The sequence below is a fragment of the Megalops cyprinoides genome, chromosome 8 (assembly GCF_013368585.1).
Source record: "Megalops cyprinoides isolate fMegCyp1 chromosome 8, fMegCyp1.pri, whole genome shotgun sequence".
NCBI lineage: Eukaryota > Metazoa > Chordata > Actinopteri > Elopiformes > Megalopidae > Megalops > Megalops cyprinoides.
The window spans coordinates 36,574,970-36,594,440 of record NC_050590.1 but is presented as its reverse complement, the minus strand read 5'-3'; the positions used below and the strand labels follow the sequence as shown (position 1 = coordinate 36,594,440).

The 19,471-nt window shown below is 42.5% G+C and overlaps 1 protein-coding gene across 3 annotated transcripts in view; it reads left to right on the top strand.

Annotated features, from left to right (window-relative positions):
- LOC118781588 (homer protein homolog 2-like) overlaps positions 1-19,471 on the top strand; it is a 42,513-nt gene that overhangs the window by 9,743 nt on the left and 13,299 nt on the right. For 2 of the 3 annotated variants that reach the window (XM_036534555.1, XM_036534557.1), the window contains exons 2-6: positions 9,576-9,732; positions 16,851-16,982; positions 17,183-17,275; positions 18,462-18,601; positions 18,748-18,904. In XM_036534555.1, the coding sequence (XP_036390448.1) occupies positions 9,576-9,732; positions 16,851-16,982; positions 17,183-17,275; positions 18,462-18,601; positions 18,748-18,904 (679 nt within the window). The remainder of the gene's footprint in view (positions 1-9,575; positions 9,733-16,850; positions 16,983-17,182; positions 17,276-18,461; positions 18,602-18,747; positions 18,905-19,471) is intronic. The other variant, XM_036534556.1, reaches the window with a different exon arrangement.

The following is a 19,471-nucleotide window of genomic DNA, read 5'->3' as shown; positions in this document are numbered from 1 at the left end:
AATATTTCCCAATTGCATTTTTTTAATAATTAAAAGATGATTTCACTTGTTTTTAGCTTCAAGCTCAAGGTGTGAGGTTTCAAAGGCCAAGCTACCACATTATAGTCAAGTTATAATGGACTGTAAAAAAGGCTTCTAAAGAGTGATTCTTATGTAAACTGCTTTGCTTGGTAAGAGTGTTAATAAAACTCGGGTTGAGGATAATTATCATGTAAAGACAAACTCTGCGGCTCAGCTTTCTGTAGCTTGCTGGCCACCTCTGCTGGCCAAGTTGTCACTCAGATGAGTTTATTTCCTGCTCCCACAATGTCACGGATCCTGATGCCCCTCCAGGACATGCCAGTCAAACAGGCCTCCTGCCTCATATGGGCAGGGGATCTCCTGAGCTGCACCTCCACTGAACCCAGTTGACCAGTTATTATCAATGGATTTTTAGCAGTGGAAGAGGTGCAGGTAGGTCACCTGAGTTTGTGTAAGCCCTCCTGATGGTGTGTGAGGGATGAGGGGTGTTTTGCTGGATTTAATGTTCATATAATAATGTTCATGTTATTGCTCCTCAGCCTGCATCGTTATAGCCCCCCCTGCTGTTTGTTGCTGATTAAGAGTACACATATAGCAACTAGTCTAATCCCAGTTGAGCAACAGTACAGCCCTGAGAAGCCCTGCAGCCCCCAAAGCCAGCCCTGAGCAGGGTTCCCTTGTGGAACAGCGGGATCTGCATCTGTGTTCCTGCGATCTCACTCCTCAGTACTGTTCAATTCAGAGGATGCTTTATTGGCATGATGTACAGAATATATATTGTCAAAGCAGTAACCACAAAAGTGTTGATATCTTCTATTTACAATATAAGTATTTAAAATAAAATAAATAGAAAGATTGAATATGGAAGATATGTCTCTGCCTCTTTGTCTCTCTCTTTGTCACCCCGCCCTTCTCGTCTTTCCCTTTGACTTTCTCCCCCTCTCTCAAATTCAAATTCAAATTCAAATGAGCTTTGTTGGCATGACAAAAACTCCATCTGTATTGCCAAAGCATTTTTACATACATTAAAACAAACAACAAATACAGAAGTGTGTGTGTATGTGTGTGGTATGTGTGTGGTATGTGTGTGGTATGTGTGTGGTATGTGTGTGGTGTGTGAGTGTGAGTGTGAGTGTGAGTGTGTGTGTGTGTGTGTGTGTATTTATTTCTTGAAGTGTTTTACCAATGGAGTGACTCTCTTTCTCTGTGGCAGGCATCCACATACCTAGCTGCGACTCCGGCACTATCTTGTTCCTCTCCTAGTAATATTCTTAGAACCATACTGTCCTCAAACTTTTCAAAGTCTGGGTAGATTGTTTTGAATTCAGGAAAGAATTTCTTCCGGATATCTTTGAATTTGCAGCATTCACTCAAGAAGTGGAGCTCTGTTTCTATCATGCCCTGGCTGCAATGTACATGGTATGTAATGGTACATAGTCTCTCTTCTGTGGGCAGCCAGGTTTGCCTGTGTCTGCCTCTTTCAATAGCCAGGTTATGGTTGCTTAGTCTGTACCTGGTCAAGGTTTTCCTTTGTTTTGTATTAGACACTGTGGACAGGTAGTCTGCTACAGTGTATTCTCTGTTTAGGGCCAAATAGCATAAAAGTTTACTTTGACTTTTTGTTGTTTCAGTCCAATATGTCAGTTTTCTTTTTGTGTTTTTATAATTTGGTTAGGCCGAATTTTGTGCGAGGGTGGCATAGTCCTGAGGCTGATTGTTAGTTGTATTAGTCTGGTTATTCTTGTTTGTCGTATTAGTTTGTGTGAGCCTCAAGACTAGCTGGCAGAGGGGACTTATTTTTGTGCTCATCTCTTGGCTTTTCAGGGCTTTAAAACAATAAGCGTTGGGGTCACTTGATTTGAGATGTTTCCAGAATTTGATGGCTCGTTTCTCAATTTTAATTGATAGGGGATAGTGGCCTAATTCAGTCCTGCATGCATTGTTAGGTGTGCTCCTCTGTACTTTGAGGATACACTTACAGAACTCTGCATGCAGGGTTTCAACTGGGTGTTTGTCCCATTTTTCAAACCCATTGTACATGAGTGGACCCCACACTTCACTGCCGTATAATGCAATTGGTTCTATGACTGATTGGAAAATTTTGAGCCAGATTCTAATTGGTATGTCAAATTGGATAGATTTTTTTAATGGCATAGAAAGCCCTTCTTGCTTTCTCTTTCAAGTCATTCACGGCCAGGTTAAAGTTACCGGTTGTAGTAATCTTCAGCCCAAGGTATGTGTAATTTTTTGCATGTTCGATTGTATTTGAACCGAGGGTGAATTTTTTTCCCTGGATTTTGGATCTGGATTTTTTCTGAAATGTTAGTATTTTTGTTTTTTGGGGGTTGATAGTCAGGGCCCAGGTCTGACAGAATTTGTGCAAGAGATTTAGGTTCTGCTGTAGACCCTCTTCTGTTGGAGACAGCAGGACCAAGTCGTCTGCAAAAAGAAGGAATTTAATTTCAGAGTCATTTAATGAGAGACCAGGTACTGCTGACTGCTCGAGTCTTTTTGCCAATTCATTAATATAAATATTGAAGAGGGTCGGTGATAGTGGGCAGCCCTGTCTCACACCCCGTTCTTGAGTGAAGAATTCTGTTTGTTTGTTTCCAATTTTAATTGCACATTTGTTTTTTGAGTACATTGATTTTATTATGTTATATGTTTTTCCCCCTACACCAGTTTCAATAAGTTTAAAGAATAATCCATCATGCCAAATTGAATCAAAGGCCTTTTGAAAATCTACAAAGCAGGTGAATATTTTGCCTTTATTTTGGTTTACATATTTGTCAATTAGGGTGTGTAGGGTGAAAATGTGATCTGATGTTCTGCATTTAGGTAAAAAACCAATTTGACTTCTACTCAAGGCATTGTGTTCGATAAGGAAGTTTATAATTCTGTTGTTCAAAATGCTACAAAACAACTTCCCCAGGTTACTGCTCACACAGATGCCTCGGTAGTTGTTGGGGTCGAATCTGTCTCCGCTTTTGAAAAGGGGTGTAATGAGTCCTTTGTTCCAGACATCAGGGAAGTATCCGACACTCAGAATCAAGTTGAACAGTTTTAGAATAGCCACACAGAGATTGTGGCTTGCGTTTTTTAGCATTTCATTGAGAATGCCATCAGGCCCGCTTGCCTTTTTTGGTTGCAGGTCTTGGATTTTTCCTAATAATTCTTTTTCTGTTATTAGGTAATCTAAAGGGTTTTGATATTCCTTAATTGTCTTTTCCATATTGATCATTTTTTCGTATATTTGCATTTGTTCTGAGTTCATGTTATATTTACCATACAAGTTTTCAAAGTGGCCTTTCCATATATCTCCATTTTGTATGGCAAGTTCCTCATGTTGCTTTTTATTCAGTGTATTCCAATTATTCCAGAAGTTGTTTGAGTTTATAGATTCTTCAATTGTTTTTAATTGATTTTGAGTGAACTGTTCTCTCTTCCTTCTGAGTGTGCTTTTATATTTTTTAAGCTCATTGTAATAAGTAAGGAGTAAATCAGGGTCGTTGGGTTGTCTGTGCTTTTGGTTTGATAGTAGCCTAAGGTTATTTCTCATAATTTTGCAATCCCTATCAAACCATTTTTCCTTTTCTTGGCTATTCTTATGAGTTCTTTTTGTTGTTTTAAGATTAGAAATTGATGCCAAGTAATGGAAAATGTTACTTAGGTTTTTGACAGCATGATTTACGCCTTCTTTACTATGGGGCCAAGTATTAATTAAAAAGTTTTTTATCAGTGAACTGACTTGGGGTTGGCAGATTGCTCTCAGGTAGTTTTCTTTGCTGTTTTCGGCCCATCTGTATTTTTCTCTGATGTTATAGAGCTTGCTGGGCCTTGTGAGTGTGTTAGTATTTTTTGTTATTTTAAAATAAACAGTAATTTGACTATGGTCTGATAGAGGTGTTAGTGGTTTGACCGTGAATGCTTTGAAAGTGAATGGGTCCAGATCTGTAATCATATAATCAACTGTTGAGCAGCCAAGTGATGAGCTGTAGGTATATCTCCCAAAGGAGTCCCCTCGCACCCTGCCATTGAGCAGGTACAGACCGAGGCTTTTGCAGAGCTCAATGAGTGATTTGCTGCTTTTGTTTATAAGTTTGTCAGAGGTATTACGGGCAAAGTTGACCAGGTCTTGTGTATAACTGCTGCCAAATATGTGACTGTTGCCTTCATCTGAATTGTAGTCAGGTAGGGATCCTGTCCTTGCATTTAAGTCTCCACAGATCAATACTTTTCCCTGGGCCTGGAAGTGGTTGATCTGACTGTGGAGATTATCAAAGATCTCCTCATTTGTAGTAGGGAGATTCAGAGGGGGGGATGTACAGAGCACAGAGAAATATGTCATTTTCTGTCTGTTAGTTTTTTGTTGATTTTTAGCCAGATATGTGATTCTTCTTTTTTGATTGTAGTGATGTATTTCGCTATTTCTATTTTGAACCAAATAATTATGCCCCCTGAATCTCTTCCACGTGTGACCTTTGGATGTTTCTTGGATGAAATTGCTACTTCACAGTAACCTGTGGGACAAAGAGTCACTTCACCAGTTCTACACCATGTCTCTTGAAGGATTATTATATCCATGTTTTTCATGTTTTTCCTAAATTCCAGGGCTTTAGTTTTATAACCAAAGCTGGATGAATGAATGCCCTGGATATTCCATGATGTAATCATTAAAGATTTCATTGTATACAAGCATTTAACAAAATTTAACAAGCTTCAGGAACTCTACAATGAACAAAACCCATACTGAAATCTTTCTTTGAAATCCTTTTTTTTTTTTTTTTTTTAATTAATATTTTCACTATATTGTTGTGTTAATGTTATACCTTTGTATTGGTCAAAATCATGAATTATTGTAATTAGACATCATGAGTTACTCACAACTAGTCCATCAGTCGTGTGCATATGATGCCAAGTAGGTCTCTGATCTCTTCGAGTTTGGTATTGCTGGTGCTGTTTGTGTTACTGAGCACTGCAGCGTAGCTAGGCTGCCCCTGCTGCTCCGGCTTGCTGAGAGGTATCTTGAGGGCTGGTCGCCGGCCTGCCAGGGGGCTGGGGTGGTTACCCTGGCGTCCTGATGTTGGTGGATGCTGGTGTTCTTGATGCAGATGTCGAGGATAGCCAATATGATGCTGGTGTGGCGGCGTGGGGTGCCCGTTCGGGTGCGTGGGGTGCCTCTGATGCCTTGTAGGGCGACGGGGTGAGGGATACTGCAGCTTTTGATGTCTGTGTCGGGTTGCAGGGTTAAAGGGCACTCCACATTGGGGACCAGAGTGTAGCTTGGGCATAGGATGGTGGTTGTGATGGGGTCCTGGATGGTATGTTTTGGCAGGGTGAGAGGCCATGGATGTTTTCTTTATGAGGATTCGGCCAACAGCAACATCTTTTAGTGTTTTGGCGAATACATTGACAGTGTCTTTGCGGAGGTGCACGTGGTCGTGTAGGCTGTGGAGGCCAAGCCTAGGGTGGTGTGCCAGGTGGACGTTCAGCATGAGGGCACATCCACGGGAGATGGCTGCATTCACCTTCTCTATGGTGTCTAGGTGGATGTCAGTTCTTGGCAAGATGGTGGAAATGACTATCTTGGACATGGGGAATGTCTTTGTTGCTTTCATTGCCAATCTTATAACAGACTCTGCCACACGCTCTTGTTGTGTCCTCAGATTATTTGTCCCCACATGTATGATAATGTGGCTTGGTTCTCCTAGAAGTTTGTTGTCCAGTTGCTGAAGCGCGTCATCTGTTTTTGGGCACCAAACCTTTGTTGCTTTTAGGCCAGGAAACAGCTGCTGTTCGTTTATGAACTTCCCGTTGGAATCAATTAGGATGACAATGTCTGTAGTTCTAGCTGTTAGTTCCTGGCTGTTGGGACAGGGCTCAGAGGTATTGGCCTTTGTGCTGGGTGGTGTTGTTGATTTGGGGGGGAGCTCCCTCGCAGCTGGGGTGTTGGGTGCTGGTGTCTGTGTAGTAGCTGGAGTGATTGGTGCAGGTGTGTATGGTGTAGCTGGAGTGTTTGGTGCATGCGTGTGTATGGTAGCTGGGGAGTTGGGTGCAGATGTTGTGGTGGTTGGAGTGTTGGGTGCAGGTGTGTGTGTGGTAGCTGGAGTGTTGTGTGCAAGTGTGGGTGTGGTAGCTGGGGTGTTGGGATGCAGCTTGGTAGTGTGTGTGGGGCTCATCTCCTCTCCAAGGCTCACCAGTGCTTCATCTCTCAGGAACTGCGCCTCTCTGGCCTCTCGGAGCTGTCTCCTCAAGGCCTCCTTGTCCTGCTGCAATTCCATGATTTGTCCCCTCAGCTCCTTCACCCATGCTGTGAACTCCTGTTTGAGGTGGTGGAGCTGTGTCTCTAGGTGTTGGTTGGATGTAGTGTGCAGCAATACCTGTTCTTTGAGCTCCACTAGTTCAACTTCTTGTAGGGATAGGCTGTCTTTTAACTGGTTGACAGACTGCTCAAGTTGTGCAATGTAATTGCTGGTGCAGGGTTCCTCCTCCTCTGCTACCTCTTTGCATTCATTATTTGCACTGTGTGTTTCAGGCTGGTTGTCTGTGTCTTGCGCTCCTTTCTCTGACTCTGCCAGTCTTTTTAAAATGTCAAAGTCTTTCTGGACTGAGATCAGACTTGCCTCACTTCCTTGAAACATAACAGTGCCGTTTTGGTATAGATTTACGGTGAGGAAAGTAGTACTGTTGCCCCCTTCTTTGTGGATCTGTATCTGCCTTCCATTGCAAATTCCCAGTTTTCTATAGTATTTAAAGTGTTTGCAGATAGCTTTATGCCATGCATCACTGTCTTCTATGTGTAGGAGCAGGTTTGTGGTGGTGGGCCTGCCCCCTGTTTGAGTGGTATCTGACCATAAAGTCTCTGGATTTTGCCTGAGAAAACTGTGCTTGTATGTCTTTTTCTCCTTTGCATTCTTAGCTGTTGCTGGATACATTATAGAGTGGGGGAGGGGCACTCTACTAGAGGCTGCTGACAATGTATCCATTTTTTCAACTGTCACTGTCACTGTCCGTTGGCTGTGTGGTAGCTTGTTTAGCTATTTGTTAGCTAGCCCTTAGCTTGTTTGTCAGGGTTAGAAAAGATTGTACTCTGATTTAATTAGGTTATGTTGCTGTGTTTTTCTAGAAGGTAAATTAAATAGAAGCTCATCACTCTCTCTTCCTGTTGGTTGTTTGAGGATTGCTCTTTGGATTGTGTTATTCCTTTTTTTTTTCTCCTTAATCTCCTCTGGCTTGTTAGCTGCTGTTTTGCTGCTGCTGTTCCTCACTGTCCTTTGGTTTAGAGGTGTTTACCTCTAGATGAAATCAGGAGAAAATAGAGAAAACAAAGCACAGAAGAAAGGCCATCCAGCAATATTCTTGATCCTCTTCTCTTTGTCCACAATATTGAGTGTCTTCTTTTAGGTTTTGTACATTTCAGAGTTGTGAAACTTGAAGTTAAATTTTTTAGGAGCTCCAGGGGAGCATGACTCACGTTCTCTCTCTCTCTACCTGTCTTTTTGTTTCTTTCCACATCTGTTTGTCTCTGTCTCTCTCTCTCATTCTCACTCTGTCAAATCAGTTTTAATCAAATTTGCATCATTGGCTTGAATGACATTTTGTGATTATTGCTAAAGTATGAAGAGAGTTACATAATACTAAATGGAAAAAAAGAAAACAGCTGTAAGCTCTCTCTCTCTCTCTCTCTCTCTCTCTCTCTCTCTCTCTCTCTCTCTCTCTCTCTCTCTCTCTCTCTCTCTCTCTCTCTCTCTTTCCTCCCCCTCCTCCCCCCGCCATCCTTTCTCCCTCTCCCCCTTCCCTGTGTGTCTGGCAGCTCCAGTGTGTGGCTGAGGAGTTTGTCCTGGGGAGTGGGGCTGAGAGAGGCACTGCACAACCACTAACTCACCTACCTGTGAGTTATTTAATTCTGACTGCAGGCATGCCATGGTGGGGGAGAGGTTAAAACAAGCACCTCCAGAAAAGTTCTTAAGCTTATAGTTTCAGCTCTTTTCCTGCCACCTCTTTAGCAGCTTCATTCAGGGGTACCTGTATTTTAAATCTGTTTTTTTGTGAGTCCAACAAAGGATGGCCATCTTGATTGACTAGGTGGGCCCTCTCAGGCAATATATCATCAGGATCCAATTGAGGGATAATGATTCCTAGGTGTTGGTGTGTCCAATATGTTCTAATGAAAACATTTGCCTTGTGCCTTTAAATAGCCCCAAGTCATTCGGACTGGTCTTTTAAAGTTCAGTCATGAAGCATCTGGATATCAGGAGTGCTTTTGCAGTGAGGAGCAAAGTTTTCTTTTCAGAGCTATATTATGGCATAATTCATTGAAATGACACTCCAGTGTCTGTACAGTTACACTTGAACTGCCACAACTATTTTTGAAGTTACATTGTTGTTTCATGGGTTAGTGAGCCCAGCATGGTGTACTAGCTGCTACAGCACACATCAGTTGGACTCAGAGGTCCACCCCAAAACCTTGTCGGAATCATAGCTATGGTTACAGGTTTGATCTAGGTCACTAAAAAGACTCCTTCCTTTCCCTCATGGTAGCAATGATGGGGAGTTTCACAGGCAAACCTGAACTGACTGCATCCTTCCATCTATTTGGCCACCATATCACAGTTGTCTAGGTGAAAATGGTCTGGTCTGGTTGCCATCCCTGCCGTCTGGGACAGACATGGTTTGATGGCATGGTGTGCTGCAAGAGTCTGAGTCATCAGCTGCACACCATGAAAGTATAATATCCACTGTTAATTCACCCTTGTGTCTCATCGTTTCATTTGCTTTGGTCAAAGCTTGTGTGTGCGTGCATGTGCATGTGTGTGTTTGTGTTTCTAAGAAGAACTGTAAGATTTTGAACAAATTTGGAATTCAAAATCTTATGCACATTACAGTTAGTACGTAATGTTGTCATACTATTCATGTTAATTGCTTTAGGGGCATATTTGTCTGGGACATCTCTTTAAACGTCTTTAACGTCAGATTTAATATATATATATAGGTATTTTCAAAATGCATGGATTGGTTGGTTTGTCCATTTACTCATGCCATGGCTGCACTCACAGGGCATACTCATTGTGTCTGAGGCAGCTTAGCTACCTGTACCTCACCAAAAACTTACCAAACCCAAGTGGGATTTATGCCAGTGAGCAAAGATTTCCAGCATGATTCATTTGATGAACCCAGATGCAAAGATCGATTAGCAACATATGAGACCTTAACCAGCAAAGGGGTGTTTGCTACCACCACCTGCATCCTGTGTGTTGTGGCGCACTCTGAGAATAAAAAGTGCTGAAGTGCTAATGGATGCCACAGAGGGATTGTAGGCAATGTTGCAGATGCTGGAGGGGGGATTATAGGTACCAATGGCATGCTGTGGTGTCACATGATCTGTCTGGATACTGCAGGCTAAATACTAAAAAAAAATCTGTTCAGCACAGGCTGTGAGCTGTGAATGATGATGATGATGATGATGATGCTGATGTTTATTGTACAGATTTTTTTTCCTCATGGTCTCACAGATATCTCTCCATTCACACACCCCCCCCCCCCCCCCCCCCCAGGGAGCAGCCAATCTTTACCACACGTGCTCACATATTCCAGATTGACCCCACCACCAAGAAGAACTGGGTCTCTGCCAGCAAACAGGCCGTCACTGTCTCATACTTCTACGACAGCACGCGCAACAGCTACCGCATCATCAGTGTGGATGGCTCCAAGGTGAGGGCTGGGGCTGGGGCAGGCGGTGGGAGGGGTGTTTGGGGTAACATACATGTAACAGGGAAGAACAGACTAACCACTGCCCTTCTGTATCAAAGAACACAGTAGATGACCTGCAGTAATGCCACAGTTGTGGTTGAGTTACACAGCCAGCAGCCACTTCTGAGAGGGGAATGTTCAGTGTGAAGTCTCTTGAGTGATTTAAGTGGGTCCTTGGACCTGCTACAGAGACAGCCTTTAAAGGACATGGTGGTCCTCTGCAATGTGGCCAGACAGAGCACCCACTATGCAGGTCTAAATTAAGATCCATCCCTTTGGGTCTTTTCACACTGTCTGCACAGCTAGAGAACAAGTAGTTTATAACCAGCCATGTAACAACACCCAGAAGTGGAGCCCATTCCTTCTGGTGGTGGTCATGCCTGGCCTTAGACCATGGCTAGGTTATACAAACTGTGCTGTGAGAATAACGGACAGCCACTTTAGCATGGGACTTTGCTCTCCCACCCCCCCACACAGCCACCCTTCCCTTGCTTCAAGGCTGACGTTGCATGTTTCCATGGAGATACGTGAGATTGCATTTGCTAAGTGTGGAGGAGTGTGGGATCCATGTCCAGCCTGCCTCCATGAGTGCTCCAATGGTGAACACCTAAGAGGCTGTGGAATTTTGGGGGGGCGGGGGGTGGAAGGGGCATGGGTTTCCCTTGCTTGCTGGATGAATGTGTCTACAAGATCAGCACATCTCACAGCACTGGGTCAAATTAAGCAGTATGGCTTGGAAGCTGAAAGTTGCTGTCCAAAAGGTGTCTTTTAGAGTGAAACAAGTGAGAACAAAGTGCAGAACTATAAATATAAATTTGACCTTTCTAAAGAATCCCCAAAGCATTTGGCAATATCAGAATGTTGGGTTGAGCATTTCTTTATCGCATCTTAATTTAGCAATCCTCCATGTCACTGTTTTATGATGGTCTGATAAAGGTGCTGTTTTTCCATTTCAAATTAAGAGAAAGGTGAAAATTGTTCCAAAGTCACATTCTCTGTATAGCCCACTGGTCTTAATCTACATGCTCTGAGACCAATGTTTAAGGGAAATGCCATGCTGGAGAGATGGCCACCTGTGCATTTCTGTGGTATGAGTGGATATTGTGGCATTTGACTTTTTTCACATACTTCTGGTGAATTAGGACTGAGTCACACATGTAGAAAACAGAAATGTCAGTTTGGTAGCTGCAGCCCCACATTCACTGTGTAGATGTGTCATTTGCATTTGGCACAGAACCAAGTCTTGAGGTCATGTATTCTGGTCCCTCCATCCAATGTTTTCTCAACACCAAGATGGCTACCCATTCAGTGCAACTATGTTGTATGTATGAATCTGCTCATACCGATGGTAACAGTGGTGACATACTAAAGCTTGGGTATCACAAGTAGGGATTAGTGATCCACGGACTCAGTTAATGACAAAAAAATAAAGCAGGACAATTTGAGGCAAGCAGCTCCTTGTGGTTCCAGATATTACAGAGGTTATTAAACCAGGCAACATAAAATGCTGACACATAGAATACTGTGCTTTGATGAAGGAAAGCACTTCAGAACATATTAGTGCTTATCAATTCTCACAGTTTAATTAAACGTAATATCATCTCTGGGAGTCCTGTTGACTTCTGTTTTGAATCTGAGAGTTGAGGTCCCACAGTTATCTTACTTCATTTTTTGACATGGAATCTACTTGCAATTTCAGGATCAGGTTATCAGTATTATATGTGGACAGGCTTCTGGTCAGAGCAGGGGTGTCTGCAGAGTTTGCACAGCTCATGTAGCTGATCTACAGGGGTCAAATGATCACAAGGTGGTTATACTTGCTGTAGTTTGGTGAGTCATGGCCCCTCCTTCAGCTCTAGGGTTTTTAATTTTAGGCCAAACCAATATTAATTTTCTGACAACCTAAGCCATATTGCCCCAGTAAAGCTTGTATGTAGACTGTGGAACTCTGAATTAAAAGTGATGCAGGTCTGAAGAAATGATTCTTGACATGCAGTTGTAGGGAGAGTTTAGAAGCATTAAAATAGGGCATGGGTTTTGGTTCAGAGCAAAAAATCACAGATAAATGCAACTCAGGTTTTCTGCAAAGGACCTTCCATTTTGGGGGTGAAGAGAAGAGAAATATGCCTGCAATATGGGGAGAAATATGCCTGCAATTCCAGCTGACCCTGAGTAAGTTCCTAATACCCAGCACTTCAGAGGTTATTATGATTATTAAGAGACTATGAACAGAGAAGTATTAGAGATTGATAGAGGTGAAATGAGGGGCACTTGGTGAGCCACTGAAAAGTGGCAAATATTTACAGGATCTAGATATTCACTGAATAAATTCCAGTTTGGCACTGTAACTGTGAATTCGCCACATGCACACATTAGCCACACCCCCAGTGAACAGTTATGTCACTATTTGAGCATGGTTCATTTTACATTACTGTAACTTGCTGAGGGATACTATAGCTGGAGGGGGACACCACTCTCTCACCTCTCTCACCAGCAGTAGTGTGAGGCAGGGTACGCAATTGATATGGATATGGGTGTCTGTACACACCCCAACTTCTGTACAGAGGCATGCCCACAGAAGCACACCCATTTGGGTGTCATCAATTCTGCACTAGAGGAAGCTGAGCACCTGCTCCATCTTACTCCTCCATTCCCACTACACACCACAAGCCATGGATTACATTATTGCTGCTTAGCAGGTAGCTGTCTTATCCATAGTCTTACATAGCTTACAATTTTTGCATGTCATGTATTTATACAGCTGAATATTTACCAAAGCAACTCAGGTTGTGCATGTTGCCTGATGGGTACAACAGTTGAATCAAACAAGTAGCCACCAGCTATAACCCACTGATTAACCACTACACCAGTTTTAGTTGAATGTTTGTACTTTGTTCTCCATTTGTTTCATTCTGAATAAAGCCAGGCCATCCAGTTGTCTGTTACTTTGAAGATCTCAAGGAAAAATGTGATGATGTCCATACATACTATTGGATGACCATGGCTGTTTCCTCTTTCTGAAATGTTCTTCTACAAGACTCTCAGACTTCACCCTCTATTTGCCAATAAATTTTATGAATGAAGCTGGATTCTGTGACCACAATACAGCCTACTCTGTGTTCCAGTAGGGATGACCGGCTGTATAAGAGGAGTCATGCTGGCAGCACCTGTTGGTTCCTATTTCACATGGTTTCTCTGTTCATAACAACCAAGCCCTCGAGCGCTCCACCTGTTCCTTGAGAGCGCTGACAGGGGGAATGCACCGATTCCTCTTTTTCCCTTCATGCCTCTCTGGAAGATGTGTTTGTATTTCCCCTGGCCCTAGGTATTAAGATAAGCCCCTTGTATCACTTGTTCCACCAAGGAGGAAATCCACAAGTGTGTGGGGGAAGGTTTAAGAGGGCTCTGTTTATGCATATGCATCTAATCCCCCCCCCCCCCCCCCCAACACACACACAATACACAAACACACACTGAAATATCTGCTGATCCATCAGCGTTTCTGTGGCCTCGCACATAGACAGGTGTCCTTTGTCCAGCTGGCAGCTCTGGCATTTTAGTCTGGCCCTCTCTGCTACAACATTACTTACCACAGCCCCCTGCTCTGATGTTACCTACTCTTTACTCACTGCAGCCCCCTGCTCTGATGTTACTCACGCTTTACTCACTATAGTCCTCTGCTCTGATGTTACTTATTCTTTACTCACTGCAGCCCCCTGCTCTGATGTTACTCACGCTTTACTCACTGCAGCCCCCTGCTCTGATGTTACTCATGCTTTACTTACCACAGCTCCCCTACTCCAATATCTTGTATTTACTCATTTATTTTTATCTATTATGATGGGTCAGGTGTCACAGGAGCTGGTTCCTCCAGTGAGTAGAAAATAACAAAACAATATTGCAAAACATTAATCTTCTATGCTTGCTGCCTTGCCAGATGGGGCACACAATATGTACTATAGTGTTTTTTCTCTAATATTGATGCATTCTCTGAGAAATATAAACCTGAGAGAAAAAATATTAGACTGAATTTTGCACCTGCATACCACCCGTGAACACAAAACAACCAGGACTGGTGGCTTTTGAGGAAAAGAAAGCAACGGGGATTCCATTGAGAGCAGGTTCAGAAGTATATAAGAGCTTTAGTGGTTTCACTGGTGCAAAGTGGATTGTTGGCTGGAACACTATCCTGATTATCCTGTTTCACATCATGTGACTGGAGATTTACAGAATGGCTCAGAGCCCCCATCCCATTGGTTTGTCAGAAGAGAGGTTCTCTGTTTTACACATGGGGGCAAGATGAGTTTATTAGTTGGATTAGATCATGCAACTGGAAATTACAGGATCTTAATGTCAACATAATGCAGTACTTCAGTTACTCAAACATTTCATAAAACCATTTTTTTTTCACTGCACCATGGCTTTGTTCACTGAATATCTTGTTCATTAGTTTAATCGTATCCAAATGACTGTACATTAACTACTGCTCCCGGCACTGTACAAGGTAACATTGAAACTTCAGATGGAATTGCAGTTTTAGCCAGAGATGGTGTCATCCAACAGTTCTGATTGTTTGGCATATTCTCCATCAACTTATGGTTGTTTTTATTTTTAATGGAAAGAGTTCCTCGATTTGGCTTGTGGAAGGATTGATAATACCCTCTAAAGGGTGGGCAGTGGATGATTTGAGAGTGAAAGTACAATGGTTCCTCTTCAAAAGAGGCTCTCTTTATTCATACCTCAGTTGGCTGAGCTTGGTGTGTGACCCTGCCCTCATAAGACTGCTTTATGTCACAGTTTGGCAGGTCCTCTTGGAAATGCTTGCAAACAGATGGCCATTTCAGAAACACAAATTCAGGCCCGTGCACAAGGCTGCAGCGCAAGTAATCTCTGACCTTTTCTCACTTTATGAACTCGGTAGCTGTGGCAACAGCTCTGCTCAGCAGGCAACCAGCAACTCAGTTCTCTGGAGCTCTGCCAGTGAAAACAAATTTAGGGGAGAGAGCGGGGTGCAGGCAGGTCATTGGCACACAGATGCTCATTGCAATGGTGACTGGGAAGGCTATCAGTGAAGGAGTCCAGCAGACTCATTGGCTCTCTATTTATGAATCTCCCAAAGAAAATGGCCAGCTTGTGGAGGAGATGGTGAGACAGAGATTTGCCATGATTTCTTGAGGGGAGCATCTCTGATGCTAGACTGCCTCCCTCAGCGCAAGCCATAACAGCTGACGTGGTGTTCTCCAGGCCTCAGTGGGAATCTCTAGGAACCAGCGAGCTACAAAAAACCGAATCTGGAAGGCATGGCGCACAGTTGGTATAACCCTGGATTCTTGGGAAGGTATTAGTGAAGGGCAGTTGGCAGAGATTAAGCACTACCCTGCAGAACAGATTGAGTCCCCTACCTAGGAAATGAACACGGCTGCAGTGTATTAATTGGTTATTTTTACTGTGCCTGAGCACTCTACAGGATGATTCAGGGGGCCAGTCATACCTACTGAGATTTGGCCTTTTCAATGATTTTATGTCACCAGTTTTGAGTTAGTTTGAAGAGATTGTAATGTTTCTTTTATTTAAAGATGAAGTTACTATGGAGATTTTAAAGTATTTTCATACACAAATACATTACACTTCATTAATACCATGTAAGAAACTTTTATTTCCATGACCCTAAGGAAAAGGTGGAATTTGAACATGGATTTTATACTTAATACAGAAATGTTTTGGATATATGTGATATAGTATACTTACATGGTTTTTATCATTGCACCTTAGACTTAAGGATTTTAATGTTTGTTATTGTATCTTATTTCTCCTAGCAAAAACAGGTACATTTAAACATGCATACTTTCTGGCCATCAATAACTACGATAAGTGATGTTTTGTGCTGTGTGCTAATAAACCTTGCATTTGCATTCCTCTTCATACTAGCCAAATGTCACATTATAAAGCTAGGTTTTTTACGCTTTCATTTGTTGCAAAGCCATGAAAATGTTTGGAATATATTGGATTTTCCTCAACAGTATTCCAAATATAATCATCTACACAGAATTACATTCCCACAAAAAGAGTATTGCAATATAGATATGGCGATTCTATTAATCTATTTTTGTTGATGTACCAGTGGTCATGACCTATACCATGCCTATATGCATATCACACAAGTTTATACCCTGAAATGAATATTATGTAAAGATCTGCTTTAGGATTCTTAAGAGAAGGATTTGAAGGCTCTGAAACACTTTACTGATCCCAGAGGAGTGAAGTAAGCCCAGTTGTTTAAGACAAAAGGAACAAATCTCTTTGCATTTGAGATTATTGTCTTTGTAAGATTAATAATAGGCTTGAAATAGTACTGGGGCTTTTTTGTCATCGTGGAAACTGTGCATTTGTTTATGAAGTAACAAGCGAGCAGAGGGAAAATGCAGAGGTCATTCCAGTTGGTGTCTGACTCGCTGCTTTGAGTCCTTGGATGCTTGTGTGTTTGTACTCACTTCGGAACTGTCACTTTTGAGGGAGGGTGAGAGTGATTGTAGTATAACAATCATTGGGTGCATTGTTTTTCAATATTAAAGTTTTGAGTTGCAGTCTGTGGTGTGTATGTGTGATGTAAAAATGTTCTCTGAACAGTTAAAACTAGAATACACAGGCACATTGCAAGTAAATATCTCATAAATGACACTATTTAAAATCATATGCTTTAGAAGTTTTCCATCTCACTGCAGTTGTACTTAGAAAATGTTAGTGCACATTGTATATAAATCACAAGAAACCTATGTCCTGAAGGCAAGCTTTAGAAAGAATTAGTCAAGACTGAAATCGCAGGATTCTGTTCTTGCCTCCTTCCTGTCTCATGGATGGCGTCAAAACCACAAATTGGCTTTATTTGAACCATAAAGCCTTGCTCAGCTCAGGAAAGTTTTGAAGGTATTCACAAGACTCCATACAAAGCCCCCATGGTGGCAAGGGCATTTAAAATGTTCAAAATTTTTGACTTGTCCATCTTTTATACAATGTAGAAGATGGGTTTTGAAGAAATTTCACCTGAAGTTTATGATTTGGTTTTGTTTAATGTCCAACAGGTGATCATCAACAGCATGATCACACCCAACATGACCTTTACGAAGACCTCTCAGAAGTTTGGCCAGTGGGCCGACAGCCGGGCCAACACAGTTTTTGGCCTTGGGTTTGCTTCCGAGCAGCAGCTCTCCAAGGTTAGTGAGATTCCTCGGGGGTTTCAATATGCTGTCACGTCTCCATCTACCATGTTTTCTATTAGTTGTGCTTTAAACAACTATTTTAATTTAATGATAGTGATAATGAAATGATTTTCTGCTGTTTATTTAATTGGTTTTAGTGACAGATATTACTTGTCAATAACTTGATGCTTTTTAAAAGTTGATTTACTGTGCAGTTTGCAGAAAAATTCCAGGAAATCAAAGAGGCAGCAAAAGTAGCAAGGGACAAATCTCAAGAAAAGATGGAAACTTCCAGCAGTCATTCCCAGGTAAATTAATTATGTAACTAGTTAAAATATGGTAATAAATAATAAATTCTGAATAAACACTTCTCCTAGTTGATGAACATGGTATTTGACCCACGCTTGGAGCAGGTATCAGCTAACCTATTTACTGTCTTTAAATGCATCCCCTCTGAAATGGGCCTTTGACATTACTGTTAATGGATGGATGACCAGCATTCCTGACAAGACAGAATGAGGATGAGGGGGGTCAAAGGTTGCATATCACTGGACCCTGGTCCTGAAGACTGTGGCCAGGGCCTCCAGGCCAGGCATTCCAAAACCATCAAAGCCTCTAAGAGGCATGGAGGAATGGAGATTGACTTAGTCAAAACCATGAGTTTAGCAGGCATGCAGGCACTGCGTCTGTCCAGGACCGTGGTAGAGTAGCCCTGTCAGATCACTTACGCCAGTGTTCAGATCTTCTCCTGCTGCTGAAAATAGACTGTACTGAGATCAGCAGGGAAGAGGGGAGTTACAGGGTTCTCAGGTGTCAAGGATGACACTAGACTGATTCAGGAAACTGAATCCACTGACCGTATGTTAATATTAGGAATAACAGATACACTGTCAGAATAATGACAATTGGATGCTGACAACTGCAATATTACATTGTTTGCTGGGCAGTCACTCATGCATAGTTTACATATGATTTATATTCCTCTATATTTACTGAAGCGTCTTACTCAAGGATACAACAGCAGTGGCCCACCAGGGAATTTAACCTGCAATAATGCGTTGCACCCCCAGTATCCTTCCCACTTGACCAAACTACCACTGCTGCACCACCAATTTTACAAACATTTTTGTGCACAGTGATATTTTTGATCAAAAGTGGTCATGACACTTTGATAAGTCAGCAGTTGAACAGGATCACAACCATTCAGCACAAAAAGCAATTCTCTGCAACCTTTCCTAGGACCAAATGAGATTCTCACTGTTTTAGTTTAAACCAGGCTGAAATGTGCTTAGTGCTGATGTGTGTTGACTCTGTGGGGTGAAATTTGTTAGGCCCTGTCTAGAGCAGGGAGGCAGTTCGGGTTTAGGGAGTGAGCAGATGAATGTGGCAATCAGGATATACTGAGACCCTCTTGGTACCCATTTTATTGAGAGGACTGAGCTCTGTAAAGAGGTCTCTTCTCTCTCTCTCTCCTCTTTTCTCTATCTCCTTCAGGAGTCTGGGTGTGAGACCCCATCCTCCACATTACCCTCCAGCATTAATGGCACAGACGATGAGAAGATCTCTCACGTGGGGCCAGCTGACTCATTGCTCAAGAGCGAAAATGAATGGCTCAAGACTGTTGTGGAGCAAAGGTAACCTGCAGTCACTATAGCCTTATAGTACCAGCAGAGTAGAGTAGTCCACAGTATATTTTCTCTTCTTCCATCCTGTTTTTGCGCCCCGCCCCCCCCCCCCCCCCCCCCCTCCATCCTCCTATTGTCTTACTCTGGTTTACCAGCAACACAAATGTCAAAAAGTGGGAGACAGAGCTGCAGACCCTGAGAGAAAGCAACGCCCATCTGGAGGATGCCCTGGCGGAATCTAACGCCTGTGTGGAAACATGGAAGAAGCAACTAGCCACCAGCAAGGAGGAGAATGCCCAGCTAAAAGACAAGGTGTGGATACCTGTCTGTGAGTCATGATGACACACATAGAGTCTTTCTGGGACTAATGGTGAATAATGGGGGCGGCAGTGTAGCATAGTGGTTAAGGAGCAGGACTCGTAACCGAAAGGTTGCCGGTTCAATCCCCACTGGGGCACTGCTGCTGTACCCTTGGGCAAGGTACTTAACCCACAATTGCCTCAGTAAATATCCAGCTGTATAAATGGTTAACATTGTAAAGAACTGTAACCTATGTAAGTCGCTTTGGATAAAAGCGTCTGCTAAATGAATAAATGTAAATGTAATAGGAAGTTGATAGAGGAAATGGATCGAGGTGCACTAATTAACTAATGTAGATGCAGATGGAGAATCTCAATGCTGAATGTTATATCAGCAGCTATTTCTAGTTCAAGGACAGACCCATAGGATTTCTACCAGACCATATCAAGAAAAAGGTCATTCTGTTTTCATTATCGCTGTGAGCCAAAGGTATAATTAACTGAAAAAATCAAATGGGAAACCAGTTAGTCTTTTCTGCTTTATTGACCCTAAGCCACTGTTCAGCCTCGGTTTACTCAC